The sequence below is a fragment of the Canis lupus genome, chromosome 4 (genome assembly GCF_048164855.1).
Source record: "Canis lupus baileyi chromosome 4, mCanLup2.hap1, whole genome shotgun sequence".
Lineage (NCBI taxonomy): Eukaryota > Metazoa > Chordata > Mammalia > Carnivora > Canidae > Canis > Canis lupus.
Window position 1 is genome coordinate 60,397,913 of NC_132841.1, and position 22,025 is coordinate 60,419,937.

Here is a 22,025-nt window from a genome sequence, read left to right on the forward strand (position 1 = left end):
ACTACGTGGCCGCCGAGCGTGGGCAGTCTGTCCGGAAGAAGTGATGCTTTGAGCTGGAAGCTGAAGAATGAGTAGATGAAAAGAGGAAGAAGGTGGCTCGGGTAGAGGTGAACAGCGTCTGCAAAGACCCGGTCGAGGGGAAGAGTATTGTGAGCAAGGCGCTGAAATACTGGAGGGAACGGGGGGCACGCAGCACGGAGCGGAACGCATCGCGCGACGGGTTTAAGACCAAAATTGAAGCCCGACTCTGCCGTCACTCTTACTTGTTTTTTTTTTTTTTTCTTTCTTTTTTTTTTTTATACCCCCTCCAGTTTCCTTGTTTTCTGACTTGGCTGTGTTTTAAAATGTGGAGTATTTTCTCGTTTCCGTTTACTAGAATGTGAGCTCCGTCAGGGCAGAGATGGGTTGGCTCTATTGCCAGGGAACGATGGGTCGGTGACTTAACGGAGTCCGAAAATGTTGTGTCGAAGGAGCTGGAGCCTTAACTCTGATTGACCTTTACGTGTTTAACAGGTCGCTTTGACTCCTGTGTGATGGAGATTGCTGGGGTCTAAGCAAAGAGGTAGGGAGACCAGCTGTTGTAGTTCGTGCAGGGCGGGGAGGCGGGGGGGGGGGGGGGCTCTATTCTGTCCTGAAGACCCGCAAGAGGCCTTTGTAACGCCCTTCCTAAAGCAGCTACTCTTTCAGGTGTGTGTCCAGCTCATTTCTGGTTCCACGTTCTGTTTTGTTTTCTTTTTGTTTGTTCTCCCAACTGGAGTTTCAGCAGAAGCCTGTCGGTCTGGTTCAGAGCCGTGAGTGGTTTCTGACGTCCAGTGTACATAGTAGGTTCTCAACCAGTATTTGTTGAATGAATCAAATGGTCAGTGTCCGTGGAGACAGGAGGAAGTGAATGCATTGTAGAGAGATTTAGTACGAAAAAGGGTCAGGAAGTTAGGATAGACTGGTGATCGGGGTTGAGGGCACTTGGGAGTTGCCACAGTAGTTACTGGATAGTCCCTAAGGTCCAAAAAAATTATTTAAGGAATGAGAAGTGTGCCCTCATCATTCTAAATCTTCACCATAACACGGCTTACTTGTACTGTAGCTCTTTGGGTCAGATTTTTCTCTCTACTCGTCTTGTGAGTTCCTTGAGGACAGAACTGGAGACTTCTGCATCTTTATATTCTGTCCATGGCCCAGCCCAGATGCAATGTAACCAACACCTGATGTTTTCCTTTTGGCCTCAGGAGCAGGGCAACATGGGTTAAGGAAGGATTATGATCTCCCTTTTACATTTGAGAAAAGTGAGGCTCAGAGAGGTTGGTAAGCCTGCTCAGGGTCCCCCACTGAGGATTCAGGGACACTAGAAATCTGATAGCCCCAACACTTGGCGGTGTCGGGAAGGATGGAGCTTCAAATCCACCCTACAGCCATGAGCCTATACCTTGGAGAAAAAAAAAAAGGCTTTTTAACAATGAGGAATGGCATCTATGCTTTAGCCATTTTGTTACACATCTCTTAGCTGACTTACACCAAATGTGCTACATGCGTGCATCCATTCATTCATCTATTAAGTGCTAGTGTGCTTCTGAATGCTGCAGTGCAGGGGGAGTAGGGTAAGACATGGATGAAATGGAATTTGGAACTAAGAGGAAGGGCTGCTGGCTCTACCCCTTCCTAACTCTGGGCTCGTTTCCCAAACTGAAAACTGAGATAACGTAACCTATCTCACGGAGTTTTAGTGAAAATGAAAGGGTTAATGCTTGGAAAAGTCATTAGTTAGTACCAGGACTGGCTATGTAATTTAAAGGGTAAAAGGAAAATGTGACACCCCTTGTTCAAAAATTATTAAGAGGGCAACAGCAGAACATTAAACCAAGGCCAGGGCTCTACTAATATTTGTGACCGCACAGGTTGTATACCTGTACTTTGGCTAACACAGTACCTGATGCATGGAGTGCTCAAATGTTTATTACTAATTCTCTAGTGTTCCTCCTCTCAAGGACCCCCGAGATCTATCGGTGGGGAAAGATGTTCAATCCCATAATAACTGCCTGAGAAAGAAAACACTGAGGACATAATTGGAGTGTTGGGTATCATTCCAGGATCCACATTCTAAAAAAGAATACTAACAATCCAGATTTTGTGAGTTCCTTTTTCACCAAAGATGTTTTAAGTGGAATCTGGATGAAAACTGTCAGTTATGGATTAGTTGCCGTTTAGCTTTATGATGGCTGTGATTACCATATAAACATCATTTCTTCAGTGGAAAGAACACAGGATTTTTAGTCAGACATTTCTTATCTAGCTAATAATAAGAGCCACTATTGACTGAGCTTTTCTTTCTCAGACAGTGTGCAAGATGTTTCCCATGTACCTAATAGTCTTGGGAGGAAAATAGAACTGTTAACCTAGGTTTCACAGATAAAGAAAACGAAAATCAGAGAGGTCAAGTGACTTTCCCAGACTCACCAGCTGGTCAGTGGCAGAGGCAGGGCTCAAACCCAACCCTGTCTGGATATAGGCTCATAGGCCCTAAGCCTTACGCTCTGCCACTGACCAGCTAGGTGACTTTGATCAGGTTATTTTCCCTGCTCTGGTCTCCAGCTACCTCAAAGTGGGGTAAAGTTCGGATAAGGCCAAAGTATGTAAAGCCCTAGGTAGGGTAAAGTATATGAAGCCTCCAGCAAAGTGTCCAAAGGTTATTCTGGGATTTTCTTTCTCTCTTGGACCTAACCTTTGAGCTCTTAACGGTTAACTGGTTTTATCTTTTTTTTGGAAGGAAATGTAAAGACCTAAAAAGTGCCTACACTGTTTAGAAAGTAGTTAGTTGGACAGTAAGGAAACTGCCCAAGACTTGAAGTCCTTGTTTCCCTATAAAAGTATCGGGTGTTAGTCAAAGGCACTCACAGCAGAAAAGAGTCACTGTTACTTGAGTGTCCCTGATATTTTTACTTGACAGCAGATACGGAAGGGCAGACTGGAGAGCCTTCAAGTACAAAAATCAGGATAAAGATTTAAAGAATGTCACTTGGATTTCTAGCCCTAGCTCCTAGAGCCTGAGTGTCACAGGAAATGGGTAAAGGACTGACTGACCACAAATGACCCCACCCTACGGTACCTGCAACATTCTGTGGACATTAGAAATCCATGTTCCTATCACTGTCACTTAAAGTGAGCTGAAAGTAAGTCTGCTGCTGAACTTCCCCTTGCTTACTGTGTATCAGCTCTCTAATTTGAAAACAATTCAACTGCAGGATTCTAGTAGCCAAATTGGCCCAGTTCTGGAGCACATAAGGAATGATAGCAGAATTTGGGTGTTGTCTATAGCTTTTGTCCACCTTTATGCAGGCAGGGAGATTCTATTGATTTTTCGGTCTGTTTATGTCATACCGGGGTTGTCAGTAATGCCCAATACGAATCCAATTGGCACAAGTGTGATCAGATGATTAAGTCTTATCTTTTTGTCCTGTACTACCTACCAATGCTTCAGTACAGTCGTCTTTGCCCCAAAGTCTGGGAGTAGGATGCTAGAATGGTTTGGATTGGCTCATTCATGTGCGCTTTCATTTCTTCTTCACAAGTGAAGGTAAAGACGTTTAACAAAACCTTTACAACCACACAGATTTCTGTCTCCCTCCACCCCCGTTTCCCACCCTCTGTGAAGTTATGAGGACACCCTCTACTTCCCCCTTCCCTTCCACTTCTTCCCTCCCCATATCCCCTATAATCATGCAGACAGTAAAGGCTGGTCTTTTGGTTGCTCTGGAGAGTGGGGGCTACTTCCAGTCTTCTGGCATCTCCTTGTGAAAAAAAAGTGTTTTCAATACAATCTTGTGTTTCCTTCAGAATGAAATCTTCATCCTTTTTCTAGGTCTTCTTCATTTCCCATTCCTGAAGTCCAGAAAGATAAGACAAATCAGGTTGCTGAATATTCTAGTGTGATTTGCAGGATAAAAAACATTCTACTGGACCTAATTACATAAAGATCTCCACTGGCCAGATTAGAAGAGCCATGGGTCCTAATCTCATTCTTCTTTGGTAGCCATGGGCAAGTCATTTTTCCACTCTGGGCCTCATTTTTATGGGGGCTCAAATATCTTTCTCAGAGAAGGAAGCTGAGGCCAGTCTATGCTTGGCTCTAATGCTGGGATGGGGTCAGGTAGGAGGCTCACAGAAGTCAAAGCAGTTTGGTAAGGAAGGGTGAAGGTAGGCAGCCCACCCTTGGAGCCATGTAGGACTTCATCTGGGAGGGACACTGAAGTCCTGGCCAGTAGTGAATGGCATTTTGCCCACAAATGATGCCTAGGGTTTTCAGCCAGCTGCGGAGGTGATAGTGTGAACGAGAGTAAAATGGGATGGTTCAAACATTCTTGCTGGGAGGGTTCTCCACTCCCAACCTGCTCTTCTAGTCTTTGCCACCTAAACTGCAGCTGCTCAGGGCAATAACATAGGAGTCATCTTTGATTCCTTTCTTTTCCTCATCCTCCACATCCCCATCAGCCAATCCTTTGCCTCTACCTCCAAAGCCAGCCACGTCAAATCACCTCCACCACACCTTTCTCATGTCTCATCTAGGTGACTCCAAACTGGTCTCCCTTGTCCCCTTATCAGTTCTCAACATTGTTCCAGATTGGGCAAGGGGAAGGGTGAAGGAAGAGGGAGGGAAAGAATCTTGAATAGGCTCCTTGCTCAGTGTGGAACCCAGTGCAGGGCTCAATCTCATGACCCTGAGATTGTGACCCTGAGGTCACAACCTGAGCCAAAATTAAGAGTCGGATGCTTAACCAACTGGGCCACCCAGGCACCCCCGGAATGGCCTTAAAAATGTAATTCATATCCACAGATTTTTTGCTCAAAATATGCCAATGACTTTCCATTATGTTAGAACAAAATTCACGGTTCTTCCTATGGCCTACAAGGATTAAAGAGAAGCACACTGGCCTATAGGCCATATCTGGCCCACTGCATATTTTTGTAACATCCATCAACTGAGAATGGTTTTCACATTTCTAAATGTTTGAAAACAAATGAATAGTTTTTCTTGATATGTAAAAATTTTATGAAATTCACATCTTGGCATCCATAAATAAAGTTTTATTGGAACACAGTCATGTTCATCATTTGTAAGTTGTCTATGGCTACTTTCCTACTACATTGGCAGAGCTGAGTCATTTTGAAAGAAACTGTGGTGCACAAATTCTATATATACCTTTACAGACCAAGTCTGCTGATTTCTAGTCTAGATGATCTAGCCTCTGGCTGGTTATTTCTCTAATCTCATGTCCTAATGCTCAGGTGTTTGTTTTTCAAGTCAACAATTTCTTATCCCCAATTCTGAAATCCAGAAAGCCCTGAAACCAAAATATTTCTCAAGTGTTTTGGCACAAACTCCATTGGTGGCAAAACTTGACCTGAACTGATTGATGTGAGGCTGTTTATGATCTATATATTCTACATGGTGTGAATATTCATGTGCCTTGTTGTAGAATTCTTAACATGGTTGGTTTCAGGGTACTTCTGAGAACTCGTTGGGGTTTTTCATCATATACAGTATATGTACCATATTACCTTTCTAAAATCCCAAAAGTTCTGGAAGACAGCTGGCCCCAGGATTAGACTGTGGGCCAGGATCATGGAGTGAGCCCAGGACTTAGAATTGGAAGAGGCGCCTTTGCATCCCAGTGCTTGACACCCTGCATAATCTTGGGCAGGTCCCATCATTCTCTGATCTTCAGTTTCCTCATCTATGAAACAGGGCCTTTCCTGTACCAAATCCACCGTAGGCTCAGGATCCAGAAAACTGAGTTTGTTAGAACTGTATGTTAAGAATGAGTAAATATGTTCTGAATGAGATTGAGGACCTTTTCTGACCAAACTTCGTGAGTTTTACTGTGTGGATGTGTTGGCAATTCAATTCTCTGCCTTTCTCACCAGCTGGTTTTTGGGTTCTTGTTGAGGTTCCACAGAAAGGAGGCTGCCAGGTCTCTGAATTTTAATTCACTGAGCTATTGCTGTACCTTGGCTTTCTGTAGCACCCTTCCTTGGTTGGAGGTTACGATGGATGGGCTTCTCTTCCTCAGCTCAGAAATACAGTTGACAGGGAGAGGCTGCTCTGCGGCATTGTTCTGGGGCTTATTTGCAGTTTCCTGTTGATGAGAAATAGTTACAAAGGTGAGGTCTAATGCTGGCTTGCCCTCCAAAAAAATGCAAATTAGAAGGCATTGTGCATATATGCCAGCACCAAATGGCAAGGGGAGGAAGACCCTTGAGGGTCTTGGAATAAAGGTAATGACGTCTAAAATTACCAAACCCTCTCTATGCACCAGGCTTTTGGTGGATTAGCTCATTTAGCTTTTCCAACCCTATAAAGTAGGTACTATTATTAGTCATCCTATTTTACAGATGAGGAAAATGGGAAGATCAAGCCACTGCTCAGGGTCACACATCTGGTGAGTGGGAGAGCTGGAATTCAAACCCCACAGCACATTCTTAACCTCTCCCCTATATTCCTTCTCCTCTACAACGCCCTCACCCCTTAACTTTTCCAGATAGCTGCTTAGTACATTACTGGATGTCGTTCCTTTTGTGTGGCATATTAACAGCTAAGCCTGCAGGGAATTTAGAGAAGACTTCTCTTTATTTCCATCAGAAAGGATCACAAAGTGGGAAAAGCTCTCTGGAATGTGAATTTCAGGGCATACTGGTGGGAGGAAGCAGCTGGGATGAGTGAACCACTTCTAGCTCCTCCTCCAGCCCTCTGTGAGTTTGTCCTTTAAGCTCTTCATCTGTAAATGAGATTGGAAAGCCCCTTGGAGAGGATGCCCTGGGGCAGAAGAAACAGCCTGGCTTCAGAGAAGCAGGGTGTGGTTTGACCAGGCAGCTTGGCTCCCGACTACAACACTAAGAATACAGTTCCCAGTGACAACCCAAACGTATCAGACAAGTTATTTCATCTGAGTGTCCATGTCCTTGTCTGAAGGCAGGCATAACTTTTATTCTTTCAATAAACATTTATTGCACTCCTATTTTTCAGACTCTGTTAAAGGGCTAACTAAGGCTGTAATGATAAAACAAAATCCAATTTTTAATAAAAATACAACCCAGTGGGCGAGACAGACATTAGACAAGTAAGGATACATACACACACACATATGTCCATATACACATGTATACACAAATTGTGCCTAAGTGCTATGAGAAAGAATAACACGTGGGACTCTTGGTTGTTTAGACCAGTGGTTCACAAATGGGAGCCCTTCCAGGGGACATTTGGCAATTTCTGGAGACATTTCTAGTTGTCAACTGGGTATGGAGTTATTGACATCTAGTAGGTAGAGGCTAGGAATGCTGCTAAACCTCCTCCTACAGTACACAAGGTAGTCCCCTATAAAAAGAATTATAGGCCCCAAATGTCAGTAGTGCTGAGGTTGAGACTCTCAGATGGAGACAGAGGTCAGCTAGGTTTTCCTTGAGGAGGTCTCATTCCGGGTAGAGTATCTACCTTACGGGGTTGCTTGGAGCATTGGATGCAAAGGCCTGCGGATAGCCTGATACACCCGGGACTCTAAGACGGGGGACACGTGTACTGTGGCTAATGCTGGGATCTGGAGTCAGACTTCCTGGATTGCAAATCCTGTCTCCCACTTAACTGAGTAAATTTGAGTAAGTCATTTAACATGTCTGACCTCTGTTTCCTTGTTCATCTAGTAGCTTGAATACACCTAGCACTATCTCCCACCATTGCCATGAAGATCATATGAGATAATAGAGGTTAAAATGCTATACGAGGGATCCCTGGGTGGCGCAGCGGTTTCGCACCTGCCCTTGGCCTGGGGTGTGATCCTGGGGACTCAGGATCGAGTCCCACGTCGGGCTCCCTGCATGGAGCCTGCTTTTCCCTCTGCCTGTGTCTCTGCCTCTCTCTCTCTCTATGTCTCTCATAAGTAAATAAATCTTTAAAAAAAAAAAATGCTATACGGACCTATGGTGGTTGTTCAAACATGTTATTCTTACTCAACATATCGTAGTTAAAATTATCAATAACCTGAAGGCTACTTCGGGTTCAGGATAAAAAGTCAAATGGTAGGGCTGCAGAGGAGACAACATAGGCCAGAGAGTCCCCTTCTTAGTGGTGCCCTGTCCTCTTTGGGAGACTCTCTTTCAGTATGTTCCCTCTCCTCTCTGGGTGTCTGTTTGGTCATCTATAAATGAGCATAACTCCTACCCTCAAAGGATGATCATGAAGCTTGACAGCAAGTGAGGGGATTAAGAAGCAGGTGCCCCTGGCACAGAAGGGCATGGACTCACCCCACTCTTGTTCTTGCTGCTCACGGAGAGCCCCAGGGCCGGGCCCCCGGCCAGGGAATGCTGCAAGCGCTCCTTCACAGCCACCAGCCGCAGCTCCAGGTCAATCCGGCGCTCCTCCTTGGCCCGACACTGAGCTTCCAGGGAGGCCACGGCTTCCTCCAGAACCTTTAACTTGGCTCCTGTATCCAGAGACATCGATGAGAAACAGCCGAGCCTGGCTTGAAGCATCAGGGGGTTTGGCAGGACCTCAGGTTCTAGTCTGTCCTTTCCAGAGGGCTTTTCCAGCCCTTTGTCAGGATTAAGAGATGGATTTTGGATCTAAAGTTCCAGCTTCATGCTGGGTTGTATGGTTTTTACCAGCCCTGGACTCATTTCCCTACCTTCTGGATATAGAATCCTGATTTTCCTCAGGGAAACCACCTTTCTCCTCCCCTTCCCTATAATTTGGATGGAACTGACCTCAATTTTTGTTCAAGGGGTTGGCACATAATTTAAACCTGGCCCATAATCATATCTCCATTTTCACAGTGGTTGGTTTAGAGTTGGTCCAATCAGAGTGAATTCTGAGGCTTTTGTAGAGTCCACTGGGAAGAGAAGTTTTCTCTGCTGGAGCAGCTGAGGACTAGGTGAGGACCAGGGCTGTGCAGCCATTATAACACCATGAAGGGCACAGAATGAAACCAACATAGAGGAAGGCAGTAGCCAGAATTAGAGAAATATACTTTGTGATGACATCATTTAAATCCCTGGACCTTGCTACACTTGATCACTCAGCTTTCCAATTAATTTTTTTTCCTTTTAAGTTAGCTCTAAGCTTAATATGGGGCTTGAACTTATGATCCTGGTCAAGAGTCATATGCTCTACCAATTGAGCAAGCCAGGCACCCCTACATGTTTCTTTACATTTCTTTAAAAATTTTTTTTGGATTTTTTAAAAAAGATGTATTTATTTTAGAGAGAGTGAGCACAAGGGGAGGGGCAAGGGAGAGAAGCAGACTCCCCACTGTGTGTGCAAAGCCCAATGCTGGGCTTAATCTAATGACCCTGAAATCACAAACCAAGGTCAAGGGTCCAACACTGAACCAGCTGAGTCACCCAGACACCCTTCCTTTCATCTCTAAGCCAGCTTGACTTTGGTTTCTCTTACTTGTAACTGAGTTATAGTATATGGCTTTACATTAACCATGGGTTCCTACTGGGATTTTGCTGCTTACTCAGTCAACTAATAAACCTGTATTAGCATCTTTTCTGTGCCAAGAGCTGTGTTGGGTCTTAATCAGTTTTAAAAGTTTCTTTCTTTCTCTTTCTTTCTTTCTTTCTTTTTCTTTCTTTCTTTCTTTCTTTCATTCATTCATTCATTCATTCATTCATTCATTCATTCATTCATCTATTCAGTAAATACTTATTGAGTACTTAGTGCTTACTATGTACCAGGTGCTGGTCTGGGTCCTTGAGATTTATAAGTGAAAAAAAAAACAGGCAAAGATCCTTGCCCTTATGGTTCTCATGTTTGTGTGTGTGTGTGTGTGTGTGTGTGTGTGTGTGTGTATGAGAAAGAAATAACAATAAATAAAAATGATAAACATTATAAATAAATGTTACAAAGTGATGTGCTATAGAAAGAAATTGAGCAGGATAAAAGACAAGGCCTCTGTTCCCTCAAGCATGTGTGCACAGCTCAGGCTAAAAATATGCCAAGCCACAGCTGTAGAGAGAGTTCAAAGGAAACAGCAGAAAATGGGGGGCAGAGAGCCCAGAGCAGGCTGGGCCTGCAGGGCTCATGCCTCTGGATTTCTGAAGAGGATCCTGGGACGATCTCCATTATTCCTAGCACCAGGACCAGTGTCTCACACAGTTGGGTACTGAGCATTTCTGCGAATGAGTGACTTAATGTGAGGTTCAAAATGATACCTCTTATTTCCTTGATTCTAAGGCACACTCTGTTTCCCACATTTTAACTTTTCTAAAATCAGCTTGAATTTTACTACATTAAGTGTACACATTTTTGTGATGCTTTTTCATCCCCTTACCTAAAAGCAGTTATTGAATTGATGGCACTTTTATTAGGAAGGATGATGATGATGATGTTAAGGAAAAAGAGGAGGAGAAGCGCACCTGTCCTGGATAACCAGGTGACCTCTGCCATGGGAGGTGTCAAGGCTGGGCCTGCCCCCTGCTGCCCCCCCTCCCCCAGGACACACCCACATAGTACCTGGGTTGTTCCGAATGGCTTCCTTCAGCTCCCTCTTCTCCTGCCTTAGGGCCATCAGCTCCGTCCGGATTGTCTCCTTCTCTTTTTCCAGCCTTTCTTTTTCAACCAGGTACCTTCGGGCATCTTCCTCAGCTCGGTTCTTACCGTACTTGTACTGATTGGCGCCTGCAGAGATATAAGGCAGGCAAAGGTACTTGGGTGGCCTTAGCATCTTTCTCAGCCTCAACTTCTCCATCTATAAAATGGGAATATTTAGATCTATATCTTTAGCGTGTGACTCCCTCAAGAAAACAGGAGCAGAAAGGAGGCAGCAGAGCACAGGGGCTAGGAACAAGGGCTTTGGAATGAGGCAGACCAAGGCTTGTGTTCTCTTTTGCCCTTTACTAGTTGTGTGATATCAGGCAGGAGTGAATAGAGGTGTTTCTGTGCTTCCCTCTAGGGCTTAGTTTCCTCATTTGTAAATATGGACATTGATCAAATTTACCTCTTAGCATTGTGGTAAGTTTTAAATTCATGGAAAATACTCGGTACAGTATCTAGTGGAAGTGCTTAGTAAACGTCAGATAATGATATAAAGTAAATTTTGTGGTGTATAGCACACTTTAAATTTTTTAAAAAGATTTATTTATCTGAGACAGAGCAAGCAAGCAAGCACACAGAGGGAGAGGGAGAAAGAGAAGTAGACGCCCTGTTGGGCAGGGAGCCCTACCTGCGGCTCAATCCCAGGACTCCAAGATCATGACATGAGTCAAAGGCAGATGCTTAACCGACTGAGCCACCCAGGCACCCCCACACTTTAGTTTTAAAAGGGCATTTTGCAGTCAACTCTCAGGTATATATAAGACAAGTAGACAGGGACATCCAACCCAGAGCCACAGAGAATCAAGACCTTGGACTAAAGTCAGGCATTGCCTGTTTTATTCCTGGAAAATGGGTGGGGGGAGAGAGAGGGGCCCAGGAATCTGTTGCAGGCTCTACATTATGGTGGACAATAACAATAATTGGCAAAAATTGATTGAGCATTTACTATACACTAGGCCATTTACATTCATTTCCATTTAATCTTCATAAATACTTACTATTATTAGCTCTGTTTTGTTGTTGGGGGAACAGAGGCACAGGGAGGTTGGTCTCACTGCTAATGAAGGCAGAGCCCAGTTTGAGCTCATATGTGTCTAACTCCAGGCTCTGTGCCATGCATTACTGTTCTCGCTGGGGCAATGCCACAGTCTGATGTCTCAGGGAAATTTTTATTTACTTATTTTAGTTTCAGACATTCACTCAACAGCCCTTTTAAGTTGGTTGGTAGGGTGTGGAGTTTGGGGTGATTCCCTTGGCTTACTGATAATTGGGGGTTTGTCTCTATAGCTCTTGTAGAGATCACAGTGGCTACCCGGTGACACATGAACAACCAGTTCTTGTCACAACAACACTATAGTTCAAGCCTGATCATAAATAAAGCATGGAGGAAAGAGAAGGGGACTTATACTTCCCCCAATGTCCCAGATACACAATGGTATCCTAGGGGGATTTTTCTCGAAGACTTAGGCAGGCAAACTGAAAATAAAACGGTAGACCAGAAAAGTGTTGTCAGTGTTATATTGTAGCCAATAAGGACCTTAAAAACCCCAAACACCAGGCAGCCTAGGTGGTTTAGTGGTTTAGTGCTGCCTTCAGCCCAGGGCCTGATCCTGGAGATCTGGGATCGAGTCCCACGTCGGGCTCCCTACACGGAGCCTGCTTCTCCCTCTGCCTGTGTCTTTGCCTCTCTCTCTATGTCTCTCATGAATAAATAAATAAAATCTTTGAAAAAAAAAAACCCAAACACCATCTGTTATCCTCAATATTTTATAAAATACATAGTACTTCAACACCTCCAGAGTTGGAAGGACACAAATAGAGAATAAAATGAAATAGATTTAGCAACCTTTCAAGAGACCCCAAGCCAGAACTACTAATAATTAATTTGCTCCGGGATTCCTGACCCACAGAAACTGTGACTTAACACATCTTTACTTTTTGAGCTATTACATTTTGAGTAATTCATTACAGAGTCATCAGCAACTAAAACATGATCTTGGGCAAGACACTTCAATGTTCTTCGGTGCTTTCATCTGAGACACACTGTTGGGCTAGATCTGTGGTTTCCAACTGCCCTGCAAAGAGCCCTGTGATTTCACAGTGACTGCTGACAGGCTAATGCAGGGGACCAGTGGATCTCCTAGCTCCAGCCAGAGCAGCACCGCTTTTGTATCTCTTATAAACTATACTTCAATATAACATTTAATTTGAAGAAAGAATCTGTGTTTTGTTATTTTTGTTGTGGTGGTTTTGAATGTTTTCCGATTTCTTTAATCTTACATACTTAATTTCAGTTTGTTTTTCCATTTTATTTTTATTTTTTAATTCTTTTTTTAGAGCAGATGAGAGAGTGAGCATGAGCGTAGTTGGGAGGGGCAGAGGGAGAGAGGGAATCCTAAGCAGGCTTCACACTCAGCACAGAGCCCAACGTGGGGGCTTGATCTCATGATCCTGGGATTATGACCTGACCCGAAATCAAGAGTCAGACGCTTAACCGACCGAGCCACCCAGGTGCCCCTACTTTTCCATTTGAAAACGGGCATCCCGTAAAGGCCTGTATTTCCAGTGCTGACAAAAGTAGTGTAAGGAATGTTATACAACAACCCCCTGACTGTTCAGTGGGAAAACTCAGACCCAGGGAGGGGAAGGGCCCTTTTCAAAGTTACTGAGCAATTTAAGGGTCAAGTGGGGGAACGGAATACAGGTCTCCTGACCCTCAGAAGAGATCATCTACATTAATGAAGTAGGGATCTAATAAAGAAAAGTATTTTAAACATAAATCTTCAAAAAGCAAGGAACTGAACTTGACTTTGTTCAGGGGCAGGGGGAAGAACTGTAAAGCAATAACTGGAAGATTCTTGGAATATGCTGTCCTACTGGAAGCTGGCTGGCTCATGAATCACATCAGAGCAGAGATTAGTGTTGGAAATCAAACAGAATTTACCAGAGTCTGGCCTGCTTAGCCTTTATTGTGCAGTGTGGCAATCAGGCAACTCACTGAGCTCCCATGGGGTGCTAGGGAGAGCTCAGGCTGGGACACAGGAGTGAGCGGTGCCTTTCACGGCAGCTGCCTCAAGGGTATTTGGAGGGCTTCATTTCTCCACGTTCTACCGCAGATCAGAAATTATAAATATTTTTAGCCTTTGGAACAGACACAATGTGAGGATGAATTTTATATGTGAACATATGTGTATACATATATATGCCACACTGCAGCATAAAAACATATTTGGCCTTCTTTAGTGTTAAAATTTTTGAAAATCAGTCACTATTATTAAAAAGTAAGTAGGTTTCATATATAAATCTTCATATAAAGATTTCTGGTGTCAAATAACCTGCAAACCTGGGCTGGCCCTGTTGCATGGGAGCCATGGGCTGAAGCTGTGTAGTGGCTGGTCCTATAAGTGGAGCCTGAGCATGCCTGGTTCCTTTTTTCTTTTTTTTTTTTTTAAATTTATTTATGATAGTCACAGAGAGAGAGAGAGAGAGGGGCAGAGACATAGGCAGAGGGAGAAGCAGGCTCCATGCAGGGAGCCCGACGTGGGATTCGATCCTAGGTCTCCAGGATTGCGCCCTGGGCCAAAGGCAGGCGCCAAACCGCGGCGCCACCCAAGGATCCCAGCATGCCTGGTTCTTACAGTCTTCCCCTATAACCCCATTCCCTTTCGTTTTCCCTCTGAGGTCACATGCTAGCTGCCCCTTACCCCTGGCTCGTGCTGTCCTTTTTCTTATGGTAGAGTATTTTCTTACATCTCCCTTTATTCATTAATTTATTTGCCCAATGCCTGAAGGAATCAGATCTGAGATCCCCCCAGTCAGTTGTTTCTTTCCCTCCCTCGCTCCCATCCAGAACTCACTGGAGGCATGGCGCTTGACTTTGACCTGTGGATCCACTCGATGGGACTTCTCACTGCAGGAGGAGGCATGGCGTTTTACCTGGGCCCCAGCAGGTCGCTTGGGCTCCTCGTCCTGCGGAAAATGGAGAAAGAAGGTAAAGCTCAGGTAGGCTCAGAGCCCTCCATGCAGGGGTGTATTTGGTCCAAGCGTGGTTGGTGAGCATTGCAGGACCTCTGGTATCTTGGCCTTACATTTTTAAACTGGGGCCACACTCAACAATTTACAGACTACTTCTACTAGCGTATATCCTTTGATCCTCATACCTTCCTGTCATGGGCTGCAGAAGGAACCCCTAAACTGGAATATCTGTTGAGAGGAGAATTTGGAAGTCTCGAGGGCTGTGGGTGACCATATTTGATATATCATAGATATTTCTGTCTTCAAATCATTTGGAAGTATCCTCCAAAATTTCTGCAATTGCTAAATATAAGCATTCCCAGTTAAGATAAAAAGTCGTGGATGATGTCAGCCAATGGTGGAAGTTACATAATAATATGGCTATCTATTTTTTAAAAAATTATTTATTTATTTGAGAGAGAGGGAAGGAGAGGGAGAAGCAGACTCTTTACTGAGCAGGGAGCCCAACGAGGGGCTCGATCCTAGGACCTGAGATCATAACCTGAGCCAAAGGCAGATGTTTAACTGACTGAGCCACCCAGGTGCCCCTGTGCCACCCAGGCACTTTACGTTTGTGCATGAAGAGTGCACTCAGAATCCGCTCAGAGCTCAGGGAACCATGAATGGAATATGATTATAATATAATAATGATATTGATAGCGATAGTACTATTTACTGCATGTGAAACATTCCAGTGTTTAGGTGCTGCTAAGCTCTTTCCATATAGTATTTCTTTTATTTTTTAATTTTTATTTTTTTCCATATATTATTTCATTTAGTTCTTGCAATGATCCAATTGAGTAGGTTTTATAATATTCATCTGAAGTGAAGCCCAAGCTAACTCAGATTCAGCCCTGAGTCCAAAGTTCATGCCGTTAGGTACTAAGCTGTCTTGCAGCTAATCTCTGCAACTGAGATCTCGAGAAAGATCTCGAGCTGCATACACTGGTTCATCTGAATCTGAAGAAAAACCATATAAGCAGAGGAAGGATGGGAGTCTAGAGATGAGAGTCTAGAAAAAGGAGTCTTAGAGGGTATCAAGCTGCCAAGGAGAGCAGACATGTCTGCACGCCAGGACCCCTGCCTTGGACAGTGCTGGATGACACTGAGCTCTCACCTCTAAGACTCCCTTTTCTAGACTCTCTGAGGTATGGGAAAATTGGAGTAGTGACAGAGAATAAGAGGTAATCCATGGCCTTTGCCACAGGGACCGCACCTGTATCTTTTCATAAGGAACATCATCGTAGACACGGGGCTCAGGCCATTGATCCTGGCAGGATCTTGCATATCTAGAAAATAGAAGGCGTCATGACGATGGCAATGATGAAGACATTTTGTGGCTTATAGTGCTTTTCTATCCACTCTTATTTGATTCTGTGATGGATGTTAGAAGGTTAGTAACACAACCAAGCTAGGCAGTGCTGGGCCATTGCTGTGTTAATGGTCTCAGAGGTGGTGACCCATGAGATTCTCACAAGCAACTGAGAGGTGAGTAATTCATCCCCTCCATTCTCTAAGTGAACACAGAGGATCCAAGAGGCAGGCAACCACCCCAAGCCGCTGGCCGGCTCTTCCAATGCATGTACCAGCCCTGATGGCCAAGGGTGCGAGAACCTGAGGTTCCGTGGCCTAAGAGCTGAGCCCAGGTCACCATGCAGAAGGGTTTCTTCTCTTCTGCTCATTGCATCCACAGCTTCCCCTGACCTGTGGGCTACCTCCCTTAGCCAGCTCGCTCCTGCCTATTGGAGGAGGAAGGCACCCACCCTGACTTCCCAAAGAAACAGAGTCCTCCCCAGATCTTCCTCTCTTCCCTCCCAGTGCCCATGCCAGACTCAGAGGTTCTGGGAGGCTGCAGGGGGGCTGTGGGGTGTGGGCCCCTTACAGGAAGGAGTTGCGCCCCGCACTGACAATGCTGGTCAAGGTCTCCACGTCCACGTAGTCATAGTGCAGCGCCTCGGGAGTGACTCTGGAGCCCATCTCCACCAGCAACAGCCCAAGCCAGCGGCCCATGTCCTCTGAGCAGTTTGCCTGAGGGAGAGGAGGCAACAGGCTGATGAGTTCACTTTGGTTTGTTAGGGGCTCAGGCTACCTGTTCACTTTCGCCGAACCCGTATTTGTGCACAGTACCTGCTATGTACCCAATACTTAGGGATCCAAGAGGAACAGGACTGCAACACACATCCAGAACTCCAAGTGGCTTCCACCTTTTCTTTCTTTTTTTCCACCTTTTCTTTATCCAGGTTTCAGTCCTAATGCCTCCTCCTTGGGGAAGCCCTCCCTGACCATCTCTCTAAGATACACACACACTCACTGTCCTCAGAACCTTTATGACCAGTTAGATGTGAAAACAGCATTTGGGTGTTCCCTGAAATTTTTTTTTTTTTACATATTTACTTATTACTGGAGGAGACTATTTCTCATGCAATCAAAAAATCAAAAAAAATTTTTTCTTATAACTGCCAATTATTTGTAGAACTGCAAGCAGGAAAACTGCCAACAAGTTACTGGTTAACTAAACCCACAGCTCTGCTAGTTCTCATTTAAAGAGCATTCTTATAACATCAACTGAACACACAAATGCTAAACTTGACCAAAGGATGAACACTTCTTGCCGGAAAGTTCTGTGTCTAATTTAAGAAAAGTAAGAGACCTATCCCAACCTACCAAAAAAAAAAAAAAAACAAACAAACAAACAAAAAAAAACGAGTGACAGAGACAATATTTCTCGAGATTTAAGAAGTGGGTGAGGCAGTGGGTACTCGGCAAAGCAAACAAGATCAAGAGGCTGGGTTTTCGTTCTTGGATCAGACCAACAGGCCACTGACCCCTTTGGAGTCTTGGACAAGGCACCTGGCAACCCTGGCCTCAGTTTCCTTGTTTGTAATGTTCTCTTACTTTTCCTCCAGTGTTTGCATTTTCAATTCTAAAAAGCCATACAAATGACATATAGAAGAGAGATTCCACCCATAGTGCAGGACCTCCGGGAGGAGGGTGAGTGCCACAGGGTAGGAACGACCATGAAAAACATTCTCATTCAGCCATTTGTTCAACAAATAGTAACTGAGCCCTCAGTATGTGCTGGGCATCATGCTGGGTTCTGGAGAAACCAAAAGTATGCAGAACAGGCACGGTTACTGGCTTCATGAAGCTTGAAGATTTCAACTCAGTGTGGAGAACACCTTTCTAAAAATGTAGCTGCCGGAGGGAGGGGCAGGCTGCCTTGAAGGGCAGTGGTTTCCCTGAGGTGGCCGGACACTGGTGAGAAGCTTTTAGAGGGGATTCCAGAATCAGATTCGGGATAGATCAGACGAGATGCCTCTCAGGCTTGGGATTTTAATATAGGGGAGAATAAACAAACCTTGGTTCTAGGGTCGCCAGATTTAGCAAATAAAAATGCAGAATGCCCTGTTAAATTCGACTTTCAGATAAACAACGAATACTTCTTCAGTCTAGGTATATCCTAAATAGTGCTCGGGATATCCTTACATTAAAATCATTGTTGGGACGTCTGGGTGGCTCAGTGGTTGAGCGTCTGCCTTTGGCTCAGGTCATGATCCCCGGGTCCCGGGATCGAGTCCCGCATCACTCTCCCCACGGGGAGCCTGCTTCTCCCTCTGCCTGTGTCTCTGCCTCTCTCTTTGTGTCTCTCATGAATAAATAAATAAAATCTTTAAAACAAAACAAAACATTGCTGTTTATCTGAAATTCAAATTTAAGGGGGTGCCCTGTATTTTAATTGGCAGGCCTTTGTGGTCACGTGGCAGCAGGTGGGCTTACTTTGTCCTTGGGCTGTGCAACGTCAGCAGCAAGGCCCCCAAGACAAAAGCCCATATCCAAGCCCAAACTTCTCTCAGCTGCCACCACCAAGAACCACCTGGATTTTCTCCTCTCACCTCCAGGATGGCAACCTCCTGCCTGTTGCGCAGGATCCTGAAGGCAAATGGATGTCTGGGCCCAAAGCCCGGGGCCACCTCACAGCCACGGAGAGCAATGGCATTCACATGGGTCCGCAGGTCCGTGTGATCCTTGTGGAAATACAGAGTGTTGCATTTCAGGCGGCACCAGCGCTCCTTCCAGCCTTGGTTCACCAGCACGTTCAGATAGCCTGAGGGGGGGAGACGGGTGGTATGACCCCCTGACAGCCGGCCCTGGGGAAGCCCCAGGTGGGAGCTGTGGGTCTGCATGGGTCTGTCTACACCCCGGGGGCAAAGCACCCGGACAACCCTCATTCTCTAGCTGGAAAAAGGCCTTGTGGGTCCCAGATCAGCTCACGCTCTCTGGGCCGTCCTGTGACCTTTGGCCCCCTCTGCTCCCTGAGTTTCATTTCCCTGTCTGAAATGGGGACAGATAATCACATTCTTGCACTGCTACACAGCCCTCGTACCAAACCCAGCTCGGTGAAAAGGGCCAGGGAACACGGCATAGGTGAATAAAGGACAACCATCCCTTTTGCCTTTCCTCCTCCCCAAATACCAGAACCATTAGTGAGACAGAAAATAATGGGTGATGCTGACACCTGGTGGCAGCAGGTGGGAATAAAAGTATCTACCCAAGAGAAAGTTCTAAAATGAGCAGGGCACAGGCTGATGACCAACGGGTTTAGAAATCACTCTTTTTTTTTTTTATCACTCTTAACATGTTAGACTCAAATGATTTTTTTCTCCCATAACATGCCCCGATTCACTGGTTACAAAATAATTCTTAATAGCCATGTGATTTTATAATGTTTTTTTGAGGTTTAATGGAGTATTACTGCATATCCAAAATACAGAATTTTCTTTTGGATTCCAGGATACATCCAGGACACTGCGTTAACAAGAACAGAATAAAATGTCTTCCCTTCCAAACCGTGTTAAACTCACACTGAGGGCATTTATAACCACGTTTAACTCACACTGAATGCCTTTATAAGTACTTAAATATTTTTGTCCAAGAAATTGCTTTGTAAGACTGAGTTGTAACTTAACACATCTGGCATGTTATGGGCTGAGAGGAAATAAGATAATCTCCTCCCATCCTAGAGGAGGAAACTGAGGTCCACAGACGGGCAGTGATGGGAGCTGAGGTCACAGGGAAACAGAGATAGGGAGTCAGGTGGCTTTTCCTGAGTGTCAGGGCCTCACAGGAGAGAAGTGATGGAAAGGCGTGGACTGTTGACGGAGTGCGGGTTGGGTGCAATTCTCTCCTCTGCCCTGGAAGCAAGCGAGGGAGGCCTAGAGGGTTTTCTGGCTTAGCCCAGCACCCACAGCTGCAGGGTCTGATTATCCTCCTCCCCAGGACCCACCGCAGCATGGAACCTCCTCATCGGGGCAGGATGTTTGCAGGTCATCAGCCAGCGGCTTCTTCTTGGAGAAGCTGATGATGCGGGTGATCTTGCGGCCTGCGGCCCTGCTCACTGAACCCTTCAGCTCTGCCAAGCTGCTCTTCTTCCCTTTGCCTGTTGCCATGGAGATGGGTTACCTGAAGGGAGGGAGCCCCAAGCCCCAGATCCACCCACCCCAGCCTTCCCCACTGCCCTTTCAGCCTGCACACGGGGCCTGGCTGCCACTGCAGTGTGGACAGGCCGGGTGACCTTCCCCAGATCCCCAGAGCAGTCAGGACCCGTTCTCCACCGTGTGCTGGTGCAAGTCCCCTCCCAGCTCTGGCATTCTCTGGCCTGAGCCCCCAGAGGCTCCTACCGTGGTCGCAGGCCTCCCGGCGGCCTAGAGTAGAACAGCTGTCACCCATGCCCAGGCTGTCCGAGTCTGAGGTCTGCTTCTCCTGGGACAGTCTCTGGGGAGGGACACAGACAGCCCCGTGTCAGCGGGCACACTCAGAAGTCCCCTTTTGTTGGTTCAACCCTCCCAGCCTCTGCACATGATGATCACCTAACTGATATTTGTCAGCACCTCTCCTGTGCCTGACACTATACCAGGTATGGGGAGACATGCTGACTTAGGACAGTTGTGTCTTGGAATCTCTCGTCATCTTGGTGAGCCAGGCGACTCATTGTATATAACACATGGCAATAAATTCCTAGGATTGTCCACATTCAGTATGTGACAGGGTTTGGGAAGGTACTTAAGTGGGATATTAATGTAATACAACTGGTTTAGGAAGTGACCTCCGGTGGTTTTGTGGGGATAGACTATAAGCAAAAGAGCCACAGGAGAGAGAGTCATTTTCGGCAAGGTGACACGTGGTAAAGGAGGAGCTAAGATGACAGGATGTAGGAAAAGGGTTGAGTAGGCATGTTCAAAATAGTTACGACAGGACTTGGTGACCAGGAAACATGAGTGGTGACAAGAGAGGGGTCGTTATGGTCCTGACTCAGGTAAGAGGGTGGTAAAGACATGCACACACGCCCCATGGCAGCAACTTTATTGCAGCCAACACAGTTTTACTCATATGCCACCCCGGACCAATCGTTCATCTGTCCATCCGTTCGTTCGTTCACTCATTCATCCACGGTCAGTTAAGCGCCTACTAGGTGCTGTGGAGGTGGTGAGGGAGAGTCAGTCTTCCAAGAATCAGGATCTTGGAAGAAACTCTGTCCCTGGTACCACCTGTTAGTCAGGGGAACATGGAAAATCCTTTCCTCTCCCCAAGGCTCAGTTTTCTCACCTGAATCACACCCTTCTCCAGGGAGCTGGCCCAAGTGAAATCGCAAGGCCAACAGATAGTATCGTCTTTAACAGCTGGTTTGTGTGCTGTGAGACCTTTGAAAAGCTAAGCGGTGCCAGCCAAACGTGGGACAGGATTAAAATGGCACCAGCTCGCTTAAAAAGTAAAAGTACAGGGCTCTGAGGCCTCTCTAGGTTTCCTGCCAAGGACTCCTCAGACCGGGCTCAGGGATGCTTTGCTATAAGCACAGAACTTGGGGACCCAAAGAGATAGGAGAGACCTTGCGCTCCCCTCAATTTCCAAAGGCTGGAAACACGGCGACTGTCAGAATTGGGACAGATCTGTCAAAAGTATCAGAATCTCCCTTGTAAACTAGGAAACAAGCTATGGTTGGTTCTATTTGTCCTGCGATGGTATACAGATGGTAAGTGTTTCATCAAGATAGAACGCAAATACAAAACACACTCGGGTCACTTTGGAATTGACTTGATGATGATGGCGCTTCACATACAGGATTCTATGGAGAGACACGGTCACCAATACCACTTGCTTCAAAAATACCAGCCTCAACATTCGAGCTACCCTTCTTCCTCGTTGTTCACCCTCAGCGCGAATGTGTTCTCTCAGAGAAGTTTCCCTGATGCCTGAGCCAAGAGCATCCCCTGGCATACACACCCCTGGCTCACGCACCTGGGCATTCGTGTCTGACTCCCCCCGGGGAGCACAGGGTGGCTGTGTGTTCCTGTTAGGATCGCACCTGCGTGCTCAGCACAGCGCCTGGTGCACGGTGCTCACTAACACTAACTACTCACCAAGCAGAGCTCAG

The 22,025-nt window shown here is 45.8% G+C and overlaps 1 protein-coding gene across 4 annotated transcripts in view; it reads right to left on the reverse strand.

Annotated features, from left to right (window-relative positions):
• Window positions 1-2,911: 2,911 nt before the first annotated feature.
• Window positions 2,912-22,025, reverse strand: part of AFAP1L1 (actin filament associated protein 1 like 1) — a 60,179-nt gene continuing 41,065 nt past the window's right edge. For all 4 annotated transcript variants that reach the window (XM_072824581.1, XM_072824579.1, XM_072824578.1 and 1 more), the window contains 10 exons: window positions 20,275-20,368; window positions 19,881-20,033; window positions 18,490-18,701; window positions 16,479-16,624; window positions 15,813-15,885; window positions 14,440-14,551; window positions 10,502-10,666; window positions 8,290-8,468; window positions 6,000-6,128; window positions 2,912-3,873 (listed from right to left, as the gene is read on the reverse strand). In XM_072824581.1, coding sequence (XP_072680682.1) covers window positions 3,850-3,873; window positions 6,000-6,128; window positions 8,290-8,468; window positions 10,502-10,666; window positions 14,440-14,551; window positions 15,813-15,885; window positions 16,479-16,624; window positions 18,490-18,701; window positions 19,881-20,033; window positions 20,275-20,368 — 1,287 coding nt within the window. In that variant the 3' untranslated portion in view covers window positions 2,912-3,849. The remainder of the gene's footprint in view (window positions 3,874-5,999; window positions 6,129-8,289; window positions 8,469-10,501; window positions 10,667-14,439; window positions 14,552-15,812; window positions 15,886-16,478; window positions 16,625-18,489; window positions 18,702-19,880; window positions 20,034-20,274; window positions 20,369-22,025) is intronic.